At 40.0% G+C, this 20,739-nt stretch overlaps 1 protein-coding gene across 4 annotated transcripts in view; it reads right to left on the bottom strand.

Annotated features, from left to right (window-relative positions):
- Positions 1-2,566: 2,566 nt before the first annotated feature.
- The window catches only part of GPATCH2L (G-patch domain containing 2 like), a 56,422-nt gene continuing 38,249 nt past the window's right edge, over positions 2,567-20,739 (bottom strand). For 2 of the 4 annotated variants that reach the window (XM_063290146.1, XM_063290148.1), the window contains 2 exons: positions 18,141-18,238; positions 2,567-3,109 (listed from right to left, as the gene is read on the bottom strand). In XM_063290146.1, coding sequence (XP_063146216.1) covers positions 3,048-3,109; positions 18,141-18,238 — 160 coding nt within the window. In that variant the 3' untranslated portion in view covers positions 2,567-3,047. Of the gene's footprint in view, positions 3,110-18,140; positions 18,239-20,739 lie in introns of those variants that run through there. The other 2 variants (XM_063290147.1, XM_063290149.1) reach the window with 2 other exon arrangements.

Genomic DNA, 20,739 nt, shown 5'->3' with positions numbered 1-20,739 from the left:
AACCCATATCACCACACCTGGCAAAATCTATCAACAAAAACAGTGCTAGTTTGCATTTAAATATTTGTATAGAATCAGTACGCATTCTTATTTCTATATGGTATTCCTCAATTTTATCAACTAAGACAAAGAGATCGAAGCATTATAAAAGCACATGAAACAGACTAATCCTTTCTCTGTTCCTAAGCATCATTTCAACTGCTAGATTAGTACACCAAATGCTGCAAGGGGGGATTGCTGCCTACTTGCATTGCAAGATCCACCCAAGCCTGCAGCCCTGTTCACTCTGACTTTGTACCTAATATACAACATGGCCAAATCAAATATATAACTGTGGTGTCCTAATCCACACTCAGTGGTTTCCAACTTGTCAACATTAAAACTAGCAGAAGATTTCAAACAGAGAAGGGGGGATGGTTAAAAAAAGCACAAAAAGGCATAATGCATAGCAAACTGTGCTAGAATGATTATACGGGTACCCAGTTGTCAGGCTTCTAAATCTGAACGGTGGTACCTAAAAATGCAGACTATTTTGTAGTCCTGTTCACATATGATGCATCTTTAGCAAGACAGGAGTAACAGGGGAAAACATATGAAAGAAAAAATGTAAACAATTAAACAATGCTTCAAAAAAAAAATTAGCCACTCACATACATACTGTACATACACATACAAGCGATTAACAAAGGAGAGATAAAATTTAAAAACAAAATATTGACTTCTCCCATACTCAGCTGAACTGAAAAATATTAAAATTCTACTGCATTATATTTCAGAAAAGCTGAATAATTGGAAGCCATAATGCTTTCCTTTTAAACTTTTATATCCATGGTATTAATTGCACAGATAGATACCTAGTTTAAATGAACAAGTGCATCCTTCTGAGATTTACAACAAAGATGACCAAAACATTGAATACTTTAAAAATGGGGGAACTCTCAATGCTGGCTGCTTTTGCTATTGTTGATGATGTCAGTTTTACATTTGAGTCCAGGAAGCAAAACAGTATTTATGCAGCTGTGATTTGGAGTATGTCAAGAGGAGTTATAGTCACTTTTTTATATTCTATGCTGGACAGAGATTGTAGAAGATGACAAGCCGTGGTCATCAAGATAAGCTCTAAGTGAAGACCATGAAGGAGCAAGGAGTCAGAGGGGTAGAAATCAAACAGATGGAACAGAAAAGGAGAACTGTGGAGCAATGGTTCAGCCTCTGTGAAAAGACTCTGGAGGCTTTCACTGTACCTCTGGAACAGAATAGCTTTGTAAAACCCTTTCAGTGGAGCTGCCACTTGGCTACTGTGGAGGGAATTTTGTTAGTCGGCTTCTGCCTTAACACTGACCCCAACTTTTTGGAGCAACTGGAGTGGAATGGGAGCACCTCCAGACTCACTTATGATGGGCTCCCATAGCTGTTTTCTGAGGAACAAAGTAGCACAAAGGATGAGGAAAAATAAAAAGCAGAGGAAAGGGCAAGGCCATAGGAGCATTGACTGCACTAAGGGCAATATTCTTTGTTGAGACAGGTACCTGGTACATCTACATTTGCAAATATGTAGCATCTTTCCTGCCTTGAATAGGGTTTAAGGGAAGGCAACTGCCTTCCTTGCTGCCTGGGAATTTCTTAGCAGCTCCCTTACCAATCATCAGAGTTAAGAAATTTGCCTGTACTTCCTATAGCCTCACCCCGCAGCCACAGCCAGCTTATCTCCTGCTCTACTTGTGCTATGCTGCTTAGACATGTGTTACAGATTAGAGAACTGTGGTAAAACTGGAGAAGGACAAGGAACTGGCCACGAAATACAGGAGGCCATGGGGCTGAGGGCAGGCAAAGACGGGTTGAAATAAAAATGGAAGTTGGTGAGCTGGCAGTGGGGTTTAAGGCAAACATAGCTACTATGTTCCACAATGACCCAAATGCATCCTAGCTACTTTTTATTTAAAAACAAATGTGTGCACGGGGTCCCAAAAGTTGAAGACTCCAAACCGCTTTATCTAAAAGGCTGTAATACAGCAACATGCAGACATCAGGGTAATATGGCAGATGTCTTTTAAAACAGTTCACAAAGTATAGAATGGGGGAGGGGCTGGGAGGGCCGGCACAGGCCACACGTGGGCAGGGGGTGCTGTGGGCAGGAGAAAAAGTGGGAGCAACTTACCAGAGTGATTTGCAACCTTTCCTGCCTGCTTCCCCGTTGACTTTGCTTGTGGGAAGCCAGCAGGAAGGTCGCAAATGGTGATCCTGTGACCACAGCTCCCTGCAATGTCGTAAACACAAGCTGGGCATCCGAGAGCCCAGATCATGACCATGTGATGAGGATGTTGCGATGGCCAGAACTTCGAGGACCGATTTTTTTCAGCACTGCCAGAACTTCGAACAGTCGCTGAACAAATGGACATAAGCCAAGGATTATGTGTATTGTGCTCAAATCTTTCCTAACAAGTAAATGTTGTGAAAGTGTTCCCTCTATAGCAGTCAAGTTACCCAGTCCATACAAATCGTCTATCCTCTGTTAACCTCCATTCAAACCATCCATGCTGGAGAGAGAGAGTCTGCTTCTTCAAAGTACTGTAATGTTTCCCTGTTTAATACAGAAACTCTACTACAATTGATACTTGTATGAAGAGGTTGGTAACAAAAGCAAGCATTTGCAATAAACAATAACATTTTGCACATATCCACATTCTTTGTTGGCTTTGAAAGCAAGAGTGTGCAATAACTATTTGCACACCAATCAGAACATTACTAGTATAGAAATCTCGACACTGATTATATTTGCATTTTTATATAAACATGATTTGCAGGATACATTGAGTAATCAGGTAATATTGACATATCACATACTAATACTGAGAGACGTTTATTGCCAGTCAAGGCATCTGATAAAAATTGTGATATACGCTGAAGTCCAACAGATAAAAACAGAACTAGTTGCTAACAGAAGAATTGCCTGCTTTTAGTACCGTCTCATAGGGCATTTTTTTAAAAAGCTGTTGGAAGTGGTAGTGATGACGCTTTCTGATGATGGATGGATTCTGGCTCCACAGTCAGTTCTGGTGGGTCACAGGTGGATCAGGGTCTGATGCATCTATGTGGATAGATAAAGCTGCTAGAATACAACAATAAAGAGGGAAGAAAATACAATGAAAAGTAAGGCCAAATCAGATAGGAAACTACCATTCTTAATACCAAGATTTACATGCCAAACCCCACCATATATCCATTCCTGTTGTTGCTAATTAATTTCCTTTCAACCAGTCTGGGGTGGGGTGAAGGTAAAATACTAAAATAGTTGAAGTTTCTAGAACAGTATTTCATTGTCTGCTTGATTTTTTTTCAAATGCGAACTTGCAAGCCACACTTTGTTGATAGATGTTCTGCTCTCTGACCAATATATTCTGTCCAGTCGTCACTACACAAACATCATTAAAAAGTCATTTTGCCAGACTGCAAAGTACAAGAAAAAATCAAAACAGTCCCAGCTTATATGAATTGGCTCACGCTAGAACAGCGTTTCTCAACCGCTGCATCCTGGCTGGCGAATTCTGGGAGTTGAAGTCCACACATCTTAAACTTGCAAAGATTGAGAAACACTGCTCTAGAGCTTTTGAAAATCACTTCTGATCTCAGCTGTAGAGAGCTCTGGTAGTTAACAGCAAATCTTCCTGTTATTGTACATTGTGAAAGTGAAGCACACTAGTCAATTTGTTATTCCTGCTTTATGTATTAATATACCCAGGGTTGTGCTTGTTTTGTGCCAAGTTGGAAAAACTGAATTTTGTACCCAAATAATCAAAATTCTGTGATGAAACCAAGAGGAACTATCTATAGTCTTCCCTGCTCCAAAGGTCAATCAAAACACATCTAGTGCATGTAAAGAAACAGGGTAAGTTCCTTGTTGAATCTACTTTAAGAATAGTAATAGGATTCAGTCTAAACACCATAAATATCTTCTAGGCAGTATAGAGGAATTTGCCTGCCAAGAGAATGAGACAAGATGGAAGGAAGTCTCCAGGCTGTTAGTGAGGCAGCCTGAACCCATGCTTCAGTGCCTATCTATATCACAGGAAGGGGATCAAGGACAGAACTAATCAACTGAGAACGTAGCTGAAGAAAACTGGACATATCAAAAGTATATGGATAGAGGGAAGGGACAACTTACAAGTTTAGTTCCTTCAAAATCACATCAATGAACAGTGAACAAATACAAGCTTAACTCCAACAGGGGTCTAATGTTGCTAAGCACTTAGATAAAAAGCACCATTCCTAGAATAAAGAAAATACATAAGCTAATTTTCAGAAAGATTGGGCATGGCAGGTCTAGCCCTGTATCAAATTCTTTACATATTTCTGATTCTTTCAACACAGGATTATGAATAGGAATAAGATATTTGAATGTGCTTCAGAAACATGTGGGATTAATCAGGAAGCACACATTTCTCAATTAATGCCTTCCTGGCATCAATTCCTCAGGTATTTTAGAAAAGCAGATGCTGGGAGATAGCATGGTTGGACTGCACTGGAGACCAGGCTGCTGAGGCACTGCCAACCAAGCTGCAATCTCCTGTGGTTCTGGTTCTGTCTGTGACCCTGTGGGATTTTTCTGGACTTGGACAGAAGGACTAGTGCTTTTCCTGTGGGATTTTTGCCTCTTACCAACCAACAGAAGGCAGTGTAGAACATGCTTCATTCTTGTTGAAACTCATCAGATACACATAGCCAAATTCTACCCCTCACCCAGCCCCCAGGATAAGGGAGGGGAACAGCCATAGACTTCTAGCCTGAGGGCATGATATGAAATAACATCTGACTGCTTAAAAGCAAGAAAGTCACTGTTTAGTTCATACCTCTCTTCCTAGAAGCTTACTGACAGCCAGGCCACTATAGCTCAAATATAGTTAACAAAGTGTCATGGCCTGAGAGTTCATTTTCCTCCTGTTCAGACTATGAGACAGCCAGGAAGAATCACTCTTAAATTCTTTATTTACAATTAACTATTTACAACAGTGAAAGTCCTTAGAATAGATTAGACAGTGCAGTTCAATCAAGTCCACCCAGGCAGTGGAGGAAAACAAGACAGGGCTGAAGAATCAAGGGTAGCAGGAGATCGTGGCAAAACAGCACAGCAGAACTCGGCTAAATGCCTCACTGAGGCGGCAAGACTTGGTGTGGCTAGAACACATGGCAATGAGGAGGCTTGAGGTGTGGTTGTCGGGCTTGACACGGAGGCTAGGCAAGGCTCGGATCTAGAGACGGGGTAGGACTCAGCTGGAACAGCGAGGCAGGGTGTGGAACTGGAAGTGGAGCTGGACTTGGCTGGAGTGACAAGACATGGCTTGGAATTGGGAGCAAGACTAGACATGGCTGGAGCGACGGAACAAGGCTTGGAACTGGAAGCGAGGCTGGACTTGGCTGGAGCAACAAAACGAGGCTCAGCGCTGGAAGCAAGGCTGTGTTCAGCTGGACCAGAAAGACTAGACTCAACTGGAGCAATGTGCAAAGGAAACTGGTCCACAACGGCAGGAGGAGTTGGCTCTGATTCTGCAACAGCTACAAACAAGGCTTCTGACTTCGGTAAGGACTCTTCCGCAGAGGCTGTGAGCTCCAAGGATTGGTTGTCTCCGGCAGCTTGCTCTTGGCATGGTTGCCATTTTATGCAATCCTTTTTGCGCCATTTCCTTTCAGCAGCCAATTGGGCTGCTTTTTGTCTCATGCACTTCTCTGCTCTTCTCTCTCAAGCACTGACTGGAGGATTCAAACCTCCCTCCGGAGTTTGTCCAATCAGCGTCTACAATTTCTCCCACTCTGCTGAGTCACTCCTGGATTCTATTTCCCCAATTCCCTCTGGATAAGTTTCGTTTTCCCCTTCTGGCTCAAGGTAAGTTTTGTTTTCAGAGTCAGAGTAAAACTCAAACCTCAGTTTTCCAGTAAAGGAAGTTTGACTATATAAGATCTAACTTTAATTACAATGGCTACTTGTATCTAATGAATTCCAACAAGAATGAAACCAGACATACATAGCCTCCTGTTGATCAGTAAGTAGCAAAAATACCACAGGAATAAGTATACTATAAAATCCTCCCCTCAACCCCTGCCAGATTACTGGCCAATAAAGGGGTGGGGGATGAAAGCGACTGGCACCAACCAGCCTGGATGGGAGTTTCAGGAGCCTTACCACCTGAGTTGGTAGGACTGTGTAAATAGTACCCACCCACCCCCTGGAGTGCACCAGCTCAAATCTCTTCTGCCATTGATTGCTGGGGTGTACCTGGGTGAGAGACAAGGCAGAGGATCAGGAGGCCCTGTCAGTGGTGAGAGACAGACTAGGAGTGAACTGCAGTCTACCAGGCATTATTGAGAGGGTATCTGAGGGACAGGGGCTCTAGTTTTATGACATACAAAGGATATATAAATTGTGTATGTATGTGATTATGTAGTACTGGATGCATGGGGCCCAGCTGAATGGCATTTTAATAGTGGGCTTGTATGATGGGACTGGTCAGGGGTATGGGGTTTGGAGGCTCCCTTCTGTCTGGGGGAGGGATGAACAACCCTGGCAGGAGGAGGCAGGGGTAGGCAGGGGCCAAGGGAGATTTGGGGGGCGGGCATGGGTTGGGTTACAGGGGAAAGGAGACCTCCAATGTACAAAGAGCACTGTATCTTGCTTCAGTTCAAAGTTATTTATTTATTTATTTGATTTATATAGCCACCCAGCTCACTTTTACATGACTCTAGGTGGCTTAAAATAAAACAAATAAAATACATAAAATACGCAATATAAAAAACAAATAAAAATAGAACACATAGCAGCTGGACATAATCTAACCCATCATCCACACAACCAGGAGACAGGCTCTAACCTATCCCCAGGGCCCCAAGCTCAGGCACAAAACCAAGTTTTCAAGGTCAATCTAATTGGCGGCAGGAGGGGATGATGTTCCAAAGGAAGGTGCCACGGCAGAAAAGGCTATCATTCTGTGATGGAACATGTCTCTGAGGAGGGAGGTGATGCTATGGAGACCACAGGAGAGGAAGGAGGGGGTGCATTCCAGGGGAAGAAACAATCTTACAGTTTGGAGGACCTTGGGCAGCCAGCCAAGAAGCTGAGACAGAACCCGCCTTAGATTCCCTGGAGTATTTCTTCCTAGCACCTTTTGGCTTTGCCTAGTTTGGCAAGATTCTGTGTAAGGTAAAAACAATAAAGAACTAGAGCCTCATTCCTGGCTCAGCACTGTTTCTTTGCCTCAAACCCCATTCTGGGTCCTGCCAGCTAACACTTCCTAGCCAACGGTACCCAGAGCATGCCCTTCCTGCCCAATCGGGTACGACAGGTAGAAACAATTGGGGAGAGACAGTCCCATAAGTAAACTGGTCCTAAACCATAAAGGGCTTAGCCTGTCTCTCCTGTCCTGATCCTTACAGCCCTTCCAACCTGATGGCTCCATCCTAGGGCCAGGTAGCTGGATTGCTGGGGGTCTTGGCCTCAAGGTGCTGATGGTTAAAGGCAGGTCTGTTTGCAATAAATCCATCTTCATCCACAACTTGATGGTGGATGAGACAGCAGACCTTTTGGGCATACATTACTGAAACCTGGTTGGGAGAAGGTGACAGTGTCACCTTGTCTGAAATCTGCTTAGCTGGGTAACAGATCCTTTGGGGGGGGATTACCATTGATTATCTGTAGCCAAGGATTCTCTCCTGAGATACTGAGGTGTGAGCACATATTGTTAGGCTGGGATGCAGAGACAAGCTTGGGATCCTATTGATGTATCGGCCACCCTGCTGCCCAGCCGGTTCCCTCTCCAGACTGTTGGGATTGGTCTCTGGGCTGGTGTGGAGAAGCCCTATCTTCTGCTGAGGGACTTCAACCTCCTGCCCTGGAAATTGGCTCCTGTAAGGTCTCAGAGTTCATGGCCTCCATGGCAATCATGAGGTTCTCTCAGATAATCTCAGAGCCAATACAGGTGGACAGTCATACATTAGACCTCATCTTTGTCTCAGAGCAGATGCTGTGATTTGGAGGTGGGGTTTTCCACCTCCCTGTTGCTATAGCCAGATCATATCCTGTTCCATTTACAACTAAGAGCCATGCAGGACCCCAGTGGAGTGGTGGGATCAATTTGGACAGTCCACCCCAGGCCCCTAATGGATCCCACTGGTTTCCAGAGAGTGCTTGGGGAGTTTTCCAGCTCTCTGGCAAGTGGTTTGATTCAGTGCTTGGTAAACTACTGGCAAAAGGAAGCAAGCTCCTTGAACAACAGGTATAAGCCATGGCTAAAGTGGTCTTTGCCCAGCTGCAGCTGGTCTGCCATCTACAACCTTACTGGATGCAAGAGGGCCTGATACTGTAACTCATAACCTCATTATCACCTGGATAGACTATTGCAATGCTCTTTACTTGGGGCTGCTGTTTAAGGCTAATTACAACTGGTGTAGAACAAATGGCCTGTGTGTTAAAGGACTCCTGACATTGGGTGCATGTAACACTGATATTGCAGGTCCTACACTACTTACCAACACAATTTAAATTGCTGGTTTTAACCTATGAAGCCCTTTATGGCTTGACATTTGACTATCTCTACCCTGCATTGGCCACCCTGCTAGAGCATCAAGGGCAAAACTCCTTGTGGTCCCACATTTCTGGGAGATGAGGATAGCCAAGACTAGAAGGCACTGTTTTTCATTGGCAGTGCTGGTGCTATGGAATGGACTCCTCATGGAGATTAGGCTAGCCCCCTGATAATGGCCTTTAGGTGGTTGTTAAAAACTAAACTATTTTGGAGAACATTCCCCTGTTGCTCATCTATTGTGCCATCTTTTATGTTATGTTAACCATGATTGTTAACTTTATATTATTTTTTCTTTTAAACATACCAAGGATGTTTTATTCATTTTTTACATATTTTCTAAACTAAGAGTTGTGAGATTGCAGCAATAAACAAACAAGGAAAATGCACTGATCTATTACTTGAATCAGATTAAACTATCTGGTTTGATTTGAATAATAAAAATAGGCATTTAGCAAATGCACAAATCTTTGTCTGAATGAGACTTTTAATTCAGTTAGCCCAAAACATACATTTGAATCATCATGATTCAGACATTTAAATTTGATGATGCAGACTTATCCAAGACATTAAAAAAAAATCAGACAAGCCCAGTATAAATGGTATACTATTACATTTAATTAAGGTTTTAAAAGAGAGAGAACTGTAGATTGAGGCTCCCCTTTCCACCATAGAACGAGGGCAGCATCTTCAGCGGCCTGACTATCACTATCTAAATTCAGTCAAAATTCAGCAAAACTTTCTGTAGTTGAGGGAGGGAAAGGGTCTATGACAGAGGAAGATTTGTTGCTGCATGTTTAAGAAAGAAGCTAAATTCATCACAATGACAGGGTAGAGTGTTGGCAGAGATTTGAGCTATTTATTCTTTTAGGAAAATCCTATAAAGAATGACATGAGGAAGCCTCTATCTGCAGTCTTGTTCATCACGTTGGTGAGGAATCTGATAACAGATGTATGCAGGAGCATGATTTAGTGCTGGGAGCTGGCCCCTGATGTGTATTAATACAGCAGCAAAGCGGAACGAGCTTCTCTTCATCACTCATCTCTATAAAAGAGGTGGAATCCGAGATGGCCTGATGTTAGGCAGAGCAAGCCCATTTGTTCTGCTGACTGATGGAGCCAGCTCAGGCTGTGTCCTTCACCTCTGTGGGGCACTTGGGTTGCATAAAGGAGTTCACTGAAGCAGGACCTGGTCAACAAGTGAGTTGAGAGCAATCGGGCTCAGCCAGAGATCTATTCTGAAGGAACAGCCTTGCCTGTATAGACTCCCAAACTGAAACCTGGGCCTGAATTCTGATTCATGACAATCTTTTACTGAAGACACAAGAATTCATCAAAAGGGAACTATATCTACAGTGAAAGAAGGTTGTAGTTCACAAGCGAGTCAGAGAACTATCCAATGAATGATGACTGAAACCAAGCTGTGTAGAGAAAAAAACAGAAAGTCCAATGACTAGGGATGCTCATCACGCAAAATACAGAAAGTATTTTGCTTTCTTGGAATAGCAAAGCATTCAGTTACACTTGTTTTTTTTAAAGATAAAGGAATCAGTTAGGATCTTAGAAAATGCTCCAACAAATTCAGAAACCAAAAGAGATTCACAAGTTGGTTTTCCAGGCAGAATTTATACATTCTGTCTTAGCTGCCTTTCTTCACTTGTACTCTCCTCCAGTGATCTGTAACCATGACTCTTTGCAGAGATTTAATACTGGTTATGTCTTGTCCAGAAGACATGCTTTTGGGGGACTAAACTAAATGTGAGGATGGTAGCTAGATTTACTGTTCATATACACTATTAACAAAATATAGTGGGCATCAGTAAAAACAAAATAAAAAAGCAAAGTTTGGTGGTAGAAGTCTATATGGTGATCAAAGGGATTCATGATATGTGGAAAAAAACTATTAAAATTTACAAAAATATACATACATCTTAGCCAAATGTGGATTTCCTAAAAATATTTATAAAGTGACTCCAGATTCTCTATGAGGCTCCTACATCCCAAGTGAAAATGGTATTTTTTTCATCTACTTTTACACTCTGTAAAAGCACTACACAAGTATGTCCATTTTCCCCTTTGATCTTTGTCTAGAACCTTTAGCTTGTGCTACTAGACTAAGATTATAATGTCCATGGATTTTTACATAATTCAATTAGCATTACCGATATTTTATTACTTATCTCTGAACCTCATATTTCTATTCCAGCTTTGATGCATCTGATTAATGCCTTCAACTAAATTGTGGAATATACTGTTAACAGGCCTACACTGGAACTGATGCCAGTAAGTAAAGACTTTTTTTGATATGTTAATTGAGTATAACTTTTCGTATATGTACTGAATTTATAAATTATCTTATTCCAAGCAATATTTCTCAAATATGAGTAAGATACCTAAAATGGTTTCTCTGGACATTGATAGATGGGAGTCATTAAACCTGATCTCTGGGGTAGGCTTTACACTCTTAAAATTAATATAATTCCCAGGATACTTTATATTTTGTGTGGAATTTCTTATATAAATATTTAGAAAATATTTTCAAAATCTCAGTACAATGTTTTGTAAATTTCTATGGGATTCCACAATTCTGAAAATATCTTTGAAAAAGGTACAATTGTCAGGTGAATGTGGTATAATTTTAGAGTCTACTTTGGAATATTCCAATATCACACTTTTAGTTCATTCTCGGGGGTTATACAATCATATAAAAGACTACTGTAACTCCTGTCAGTATATTGATTTGAAAACTGTGACATATTATTTATGAAAAAATGTTTTTATCATATTTCTCATGCTAAATTGACTCTATAAGTAATCTGTATCTCAGAATTGATTATGCTTTTATAGCAATCTGGATGGATGCTGGGATCTTTATATTTGATCAGATAGTGAATGATAACAATGAGCGTTTATAATTTCCTATGTTAAAAGATAAATACCATTTGTCAGTTGACACTGACTAGCATTACTTAAAATTACATTTATTGACAACTCAATTTGTACCAGAATTTTCAGCCTCAGAGACAAATAAGTTATTAGATGGGATTGTTAAATCCCAAGACACCAAAAAGTCCACAATCTGTATAAATATCTATTATCAATAAATCAGTTTGATATACTAACTTTAAAAACTGAATGGAATAAGAAACTAGGGACCCCCATTTTGCCTAAGCAATTGGAAATAATTTTTACCCCAATACCAAAAACCTCATTAGATCTTAAGAGTATGGCTTATACAACCTCTCAGAAATATTTCGCTTATTGGACCGTACTGCACTTGTACAGAAAAGGAATGAGTAAATCATTATGTTGTTAGAGATGCAACCAGAACTAAAGTTACTATGTTCTGAGAAGAAGTAATTACCTATAATAACTTAATTTCAAATTAAGTTTAGTAGTTTCAGATATATGCATCCATTTGAACTATATACCTACTAGATGGAACTTGACAGCCAAGAGATTAGTTCTTCAACATTGGAAAGACAAATTTATGAATTGAAGATCTAATGTTACTTGTGTCCTATGAAAAAGTTGCCTATAAATATAGATTATGCATGGAATAAAATATTGCACTAAATATGTTTATCTTTCATTGAAAGAGTTATGTAAAATAATTCCTAGATATACATCTATATACATATGAGAAGCCCTTATATATACACTTCATCTTGCTGTATTTGTATTTTCTTTTTCTCTTATTATTTTTCTTTGTTTTTTCTTTGTTTTATTTTATTAATTAAAGCAAAAAGGGGGGGGGAATGGCCGTGAGCAGCTGAATCTTTCCCCTTTTTTTCCCCATACCTTTATAATATGGGTATTTTCTTCCCAGCCTAACCTACTTCTATTATCAGTGTGAATTGGAAAGAAAAAAAATGAACAAAACCCAAGATCTTGCTCATCCCTAGAGGGTACTTAGAATCCTCATCTTAAAGGAAATCAATTATATAGGTGCTGGTGGTGGCCCCAACACTGTAGAATAAATTACCACCTTTGGTTTATTTGGCCCCCTCCTTGCTGGTGTTTCAGAAAGTTGTAAAAAAAAAAAGGCCTGTTTTGACAAGCATTTGGGCGCTAGGGATGGTGACAGATTGCTTTTTTATTGGGGAGGGTTTTCATTGTGGTTGGGGTAGATTTAATTTATGAGGTGTTGGTTTATGGGGAGTGACAGGACATTTGGGTTTTATGTTATGCATGATACTGTAAGCCACCTAGAGTCATTGTGATTGAGTGATATATAAATCTAAGTAATATATGAATCAAATAAAATGCAGCAGGAAAGGTTTTAGTTCATCTCACCACAATGTCTTCTTTTTATGTAAGCTATACCTTCAGATGCAGTTTGGTATGATCAAAATATAATAGCCTCTGTTTCATCAATTTTTGCCCTTAAAAGCAGAAATCTTCAATTTACATCAAATTAACTTCTCTTGGACTTTTTCTGACTCTCACCCCTTCTCCACCCACCCCTCCAGCTATTTTTGCTGGTGGTCTGAATTTCACCAGCAGAATGACAACATTAGATACAACATGGATACAAGTCCAAGTCTACCCTCAGCCATGCAAACTCACTGAGCAGTTTTGGGCCACTCTTTCTCACCTCATCGTCCAATTTCAATACTATTATGTGTGGATGCTGCTTCCATTCTTTCCACTACTCCAGTGGGTTTATGAAGATGTCTCCAAGACTTACCACTCTACTTCTTCAAAGAATTCCTCAAAACTAATTACTGTACTCAAAAGTACAGGACCCACTGTTCTAATGGTCTTGAGGGAATGTTTTAAGACCTTTCCCAGGTGAAACATTAATGGGGGGTCTATACAGCAGGTCAAAACCTTTAAATATCTGGATATCATTTGAATCTTCCACCAACTGGGTTAACCAATTGTTAGAGCTTAATAAAAAAAAACTCACAGAACATTCCTTGCAATCATTAAGTATGCAAATTCTAATGCTCATACCTATATCCCAGCAGCAATCAAATTTTCTAAGGCCGAAGTTCTGGGCCAGTTTTATATGGTGTCCAGTTGTCTACATAAAAAGGTATCTTGCCTGGAGACAATTCAAACAAAATTCTTGAAATTCCTGATAAGCGTCCCACACTCAATCCCCAATGCCTTGATATGGTTAGAACTAAGCTGCATTTCCTTAGAGACTCACTTGAGTATATGCTATCTCAGATTCTGGCTAAAGCAAACCATGGGGGAATCTTCCCTGGTTCACCTTACATGTCTGATGGGTACAATACATCTTTGAGGAGTCAAATCAGAAAGGACCTTGTGTGTTCTGGCTTTTCATCCCAGAATTACCTACCTTCAGCCTTCATAAAACCTTGGTTGAATGTAAATTGAGGATTGGGGATCAAGACATATAAATAGATATAGCTAGCATCTCACATCTCTGTTATAGCAACATTGTTCATCCTCTTTATACAACCCCAGATAATTTTATAATATTTTCTATGGCCCACACTGGTGCAGATCAATACACTACCTATCAGGATGGCACCAGGCAGATATTCCAAGCTCCCAAAGGAATGCTGTACCTGCTTAAGTTCAGACTTGGAAATCAAATCTGTCTTACACATGCTAGTAAAGGTAAAGGTTTCCCTTGACATTAAGTCCAGTCGTGTCCGACTCTAGGGGGCGGTGCTCATCTCCGTTTCAAGCCAAAGAGCCGGCGTTTGTCCGTAGACCCTTCCGTGGTCATGTGGCTGGCATGACTAAATGGAACGCCGTTACATGCTACTTCACTGTAAATTATATATTCAGTGACATATGGAATTAATAGCAGTCACCATTAGACCCTTTAACTCAGCCTTTCTCAACCTTTTGACCCTGGAGGGACCCTTGAAATATTTTTCAGGCCTTGGGGAGCCCCTGCACATTCAGGCTCAAATATAGGCCAGAAGTCACAAAATTATTACATTCATTTCACATGTAGGCCTGTATATATGCACTACCAGTGCTCTTAAACTAAACATAAAGAATGAAACTTACCTCTTTAATGTGAAGTTGCCTGAATTTAAAATAATTTTTTAAATAAATCATGATCTCCCAGGAAAGATCTAGTGACCTCTTGTGAAACCCTAGGGTTCTATGGAACTCTGGTTGAGAAACCCTGCTTTATCTGGTTGCAGGACCAAGAAGTCATGTCTACATTACTTAATGAACAATCCACTAATGCCTCTAAGACAATGGCAAAATGTTTGTCATTTGCAGTGGCTTATAAACCATCTAGTTCCCACATAATATTAATTATTGTTTGGCTTAGTTGTATAGTACATATTTTCTTTAGTTTGTGCATTGCTGTTTGGTCTTGGACCATAAGGATAATAAACTATAAGCTCTTTTTCAGCCAACCTATATCACCAGGTTCTTGTTATGGGAAATAATGGAGAAGGGAGTGCTATGTATGCCACCTTGAACTCCTGAAGGAAAGGCAGGAGAAATGTCTAATAAATAAACAAACAAACTCAAAGTATTTATGCCACTGAAAATACTTTTTTTTTCTTAAAAAAAATTGTCAGACTCAAATCCCTATCTGGATTAGAAACCCACATCAAAATATACTACCAAATGCTGATTTGGTACCTCAGTTACTGATAAACATTCTACTACACCATTGCAAATCAAAGTGAACCTCACACACACACTGCTCTAGCATCAGTCTCCTGACCTAGTGCCTGGAGGCTGTGTAGGTCTGGATGGGTAGCAAGTGACTGGGAACTGGCCGAGACTCAATCCTGAGAAGACTAAGTGGCTGTGGTTGTCTGCCTCCCCCTGGATCTGGAGACTTGGTCCTGGATGGGACTGCAATATTGCAGTACCCCATTCAAGACCCATGAGCAATCTGGGGGTCATCCTGGATTCATAGGTTCTGTTTAAAGAGCAGGTGGCAGCTGTGGCCAGGAGGGCCTGTGCACAGATCCATCTAGTGCTCCAGGTATGCCCTTTCATAGAGCAGGAGGCCCTTCAGTCATCCATCCCTTAGTGATTTCATGAATGCTCTACTGCAATGCACTCAACATGGGGCTGCCCTAGAAGGCCACTCAGAAGCTACAGCTGGTCCAGAACGCAGTGGCACAGGCAATGATGGGAATGCCACCATATGCCCATGTGTCACCACTGCTTAGTGAGTTGCACTGGTTGCAATTCAAGATGCTGGTTATCACCTATAAAGCCCTACATGGCATAGGGCCTAGTTATTTGAGGGACTGCCTATCTCCAATAGCAATTACCATTGCAAGGTAAAACATTCTTCCAGTCTGCCAGACAGCTAACAATGTGATGCATGTTTTTCCTCTGTTATAGCAAAAGAGATATCTGCCCTTTTCCACTGAAGCAGAGAGAAACTATAAAAACTAGGACCAAGCTAACTAGCACTGATTATCATTCCAACTACCGACAGCATACATCTATCTGATCTCAGCAGATAGGGATGAGGGATTACGTCACCAATTCTTCTATGCTGAGATGGGATTAAGTCACCAATTCTTCTATGCTGAGATGTGGGTGGATGGAAATAAGAATAATGTCTGTATATGCACATATATATTAATTTATTTAGCAAATATATATGTTACCTCAATCTAATGACTATGTGTATATGGAACCCAGTGTATCTATCACTGCTATCACTGGATGCATCCATCCAGAACAAAAAGATCACCCTCTTCTAATGCACAAGATTATAGAAAAACTCCCTCCAAACATTTTCCTACTGCACTATATTTCACTTGTTTGCAATAATTATCAGAAGTTATTTAGTTCTAATAGATAAGACTAAGGCAACATCCTGGGGGTACTTGTAAATAATTATTATTTTATTAATATGTGTGTAATTGTAAATAATTGTACTATAGTTGATTAACAGTGAAAAAATATGCATAGCAGTGACATTGTTTGGGCAGATTCCCACAAATCCATTCCAATTGTTTCCAACAGTTTTGGCTGTTTCCAATTGCTATATTACGATCGGGTATAATTTATACTTTTAGCCAATGTATACTTTCTTGAGACAAAAAAGCACAACGAAATTTAATGGAATCCTCTTTCCTGGGAAAATGTACTTGGCCTTTGCACCAGCCCAGCTCAGTATCGCATGAAAGCCACCAGTCAGCCCTGACACTGGCGAGGGAAAGAGGAGATCTCACCAAATTGAGTTTTGGAGCAGGCAGAAGCAGCAGGGACTTCTTGGACCTGCTTCAAAGTTCAGCAGTGTAAGATGCATAGGCTGAAATCACATCATATAATAAGCATAGTCCATGACTGACAAACCCCAATGGCTGGCATTACACAATGCAATTAACCAAAGTGAAATAGAACACATAACTGTGTTCAGTGTGTGAACCCAGTCACAGATTTCTTGGCATGAATGGTATAGTTTGTGAACAGAAAAGTCACAAATCCAGCCAAAGTTTAAGAACCTCTATATTAAACTAGTTCTCAAAAAGCACGTCTTCACTGGGAACAGTTCTCTGCATTATATAAGTGTTTATTTATTAATTTTTTAGACCTATCCAAGTCATAGGGGTGGCACTGCTGTCTGCAATTGTATTTATAATATACAAATATAATACAAATTGTATTTGTACTCCTGAACAAAATCTAAGCTTGCCCAAAGCACAGGAAAAACATTAACAAATATTAAGGCTGGCAATTCAGACTCCTTGGTACTGCCACACGATGGAACTTTGGCACCATTTTTCTTATGAATTTATTAATTTCTATCTCATTGCTTTCCAAATATTTGCTCACTGATGGTGATATATTTCATAATTTGTGTTCAAACAAAAAATGCTTTTTTATTAAATTGGATAATTTTTTTAATGATCATCTTCCAAAATAAATTACAGAACTCTAAAATACCTGGAGGATATCATATTGGGAAAGGCTTGCCTAGATTTCCTTGGAGTATCACCATATTTCATCCTGTTCCAAGCATGTAAGAACAAGCACTGTATTCTCAAACACAATATAACTTTTCCTACTCAGTGAGATGCTCTTCAGCCAAAGTGCCCCGATACTGGCACAAAAAAGGCATAAATATCCCACTTTTCTTTATCAAAAGGTTTCTAAGGAGCCACAACTGGTGGCTGGACAGGTTAATAATGCAATCTTAAACTAAAATAAATTTTGTGAGAAACAGGGCCACATTGTGCCGTCTGGCTGAATTATGTAAAAGGAGTCAGGTTTGCATACATACAACATATGCATCTTTTAGCATACAAAATAGTCTCTTCTGTGAGCTACAAAACACGACATGCTGTGAAGGCTCCAATTACTGCTGACTTTTGCTTTTTCATCAGGCACTGCTCACACATTTGCAGACCAACACTTACTACCAAAAGGGCAGTAATTTCAGTATCCAATATTAAATTTGGCATTTGTGTACAGCAAATGAAAAATTCATATAATACTGCCATAAGATGCCTGCTTTTTAGTATCTTCAAAAACAGTTGAAAGGGCAGATCTCTTAAACTGCAGATCTTCTCATGAATTTCAAATAATTTCTCCTCCAAAACTGCCGCATTCCGTATCATTAACTGTTGAAGCACAGTTTTAGCCATTTACCTGAGGTGGGGCTGGAAAGTGAGGCTGTTGCCATGACTGGTTTGCGTTTTCTCTTGATGTCCCTTGAGCATGGCGGTCCCAGATGTATATTAGTCTGCCTAAAGAATGAATAAACTATACTGATTAGAAAAATAAGCCAACAGGTATCTGATGGTTCTTTAACAGAAAATGCATCAGCCGGGTAATTTTTAATTAGCATTTACCAAGCACTATTTTTAGAATATAAGAACAATGCTTTTTATTGATTGATTTGATTTATACCCCGGTTCTCTACTCTGCTGAGCACTGAAGGCAGCTAACAAAATTTAAAAAGAAAAAAGTCAAAAAGTCAAAAACATAGATGAAAATTAACAATGTAATACATGCTAAAATTATATAGTAAAACCCTGCAAAAGAAAGGGGACTTGACAGATATTCTTAGTATTGAGTGAGTAGGAACCAAAAGCACCCCCAGAAGGAATGTGTTCCATAGCATTCCTCCAAAGAGCAGATATGCTGTACATTTCATATCTTATCCAGAAACTATCAATGGATATTGTGAGAGAAGAAAAACAGATTGAATATTTATAGTGAAAATATCTGGCTTGGAAAACATTCTCCAACATTTGTGGACAACTTTGCTAAAGGTACTTAGGGGGAAAATGCGTATAATCAAAGAATACAGAAGACATGTGTTTAACCATAGATAATGGGCTGGGGCGAGGGCTTCAGAAAGGAAAGGGGAGGAAATAGTCTTTACTCATTTATCTACTATGATCAAACAATAAGTAAATGATTGGCAGAATTACAAAGTAGTTAGAAAGACCAGACATGTCCAACTCCTGATGCAGTTGCGTGACACATAGGAGCTGCTACAGGACAACCTCACAGACAAGTCCACAGCAATACGCAGATTTTTAAAAAGTTTAGGGCGTAATAAAGCAGCACACTCAAGCCCTTTTACTTCAACAGGCTGAAGTACACATTGCCTTGTGTTACAGCTGTGCCCTCCTCTGTAAGCACATTGTACTTAATGTACTTGAGGGTTCAATGAAACAGCCAGATAGAACTCAATCTGTTTCACAAGTGGCTCCCTTAATCCTGAACAGATATTAAGCTATGTGATGCAAAAGGCAATGTGCTCAAGTTTTTAATTATGCTCCTTTGTGGTAGCAGAGAGGCATCTGGCCTATATATTTTCACTGCTAGACCAAATAATTATGATTCATGCCTGGTTTAGTCCTGGCATGAAAAAATACACAGTACTTCTGTGAGTGATCGACATGTATCTCTTAAACAGACATTGATTTTGATCCAACTTGCAGATTTATAGTAGATCTATTAAAAGCAATGAAAAAATAGTCATAAGGTCAATGCATCTACTTTAACTATGGTCATTCAATGCACAGTGTTTTGCCTCCATTTTTAGGTGGCAAAATGATGATACTTAGGAAATTCTGAGAATATTAACATACAGTTATAATAATTATCAACAAGGTAGAGGGGAGTATAAATGTGGTAAGATGAGACCATGCTAAAAATACTTTGCTGAAATGAAAGAGAGGTATCTAATGAAGTAAAAGATCTCCACTAGTTCACACACAGATACAGCATGTCATAAATTTTCGTAGCACACAATTTATTCAAGTTTATCCTTTATTGATTGTCTTCCTTCTGGTTAATAAATCAAGAGTCTATTGATCTCTCACTGGCTTGGACCAACGAAGTGTTAAGTGACTATTTCAAGCCCTCATTGCACTACTAATCCCATATACATTTGGGGGGTGGGGGGTCAAACACCCAGGGAAATACACGTTGGACGCAGGAAATACATATATCCCTACTAAGTACACCATTCAAGCACAGAAGTCAAAATAGAGAGTATGTCAACACCAGTTACTTCTGAGAGCATCTCACCACGTAATAGTAATAAAAAACAGCACACATTAAGAGTTACCAATCAAAGCGAAAATTTATAGCTCAGTGTTGAACTGTGGGGTCCTTGGTGCTCTCTGAGCCTTGTTGTTTTCTTGCAGACTTTTCATTGCCAGGCTAGGCAACATCTTCAGTGCAAACAGGGAGTGGGCGTTGCTCTCTGTTTATATACTGTCCAGCTTGTGTTGGTGGAGGTGTTTTCCTCTCCTTGGGAGTTCCTTGATTGGGCTGTCATTTGCTGCTTGGTTGGTTGACTGAGTTAACAGTTCTTGATTAGGGTATATTGTACTCTTTGATTGTTCATCTGGTGTTAATCCTAGTGTTAATCTTTGTTTCCCAGTTGAAAGTATGGATACCCACTCAACTTTATCAAAAAGTGCCTCACCACTCAACCCACTACTACCCAACCAACAGAAGCTATGAAAAGGATAACACTGCCATACATCAGAAACATCTCAGAAACCACCAAAAGACTGTTACAACTGCATGGCATCACCGTAGCACATAAACCAACTAAAACTCTTCAAAACATCTTAAGTAACCCAAAAGACCCAGTAGCCCAAGAAGAAAAATTATTTACAACATACAGTGCAAAGACTGTAACAACCACTATGTAGGACAGACAGGCAGAAGACTAGCAGAGCGCATCCACGAACACCAACTAGCAGTCAGAAGACACGATGAA

Source organism: Candoia aspera, chromosome 1 (assembly GCF_035149785.1).
Source record: "Candoia aspera isolate rCanAsp1 chromosome 1, rCanAsp1.hap2, whole genome shotgun sequence".
In the NCBI taxonomy this organism is placed as follows: Eukaryota; Metazoa; Chordata; class Lepidosauria; order Squamata; family Boidae; genus Candoia; species Candoia aspera.
Note: the sequence above shows the minus strand (reverse complement) of the source record. Positions and strands in the feature narration are given on the sequence as shown.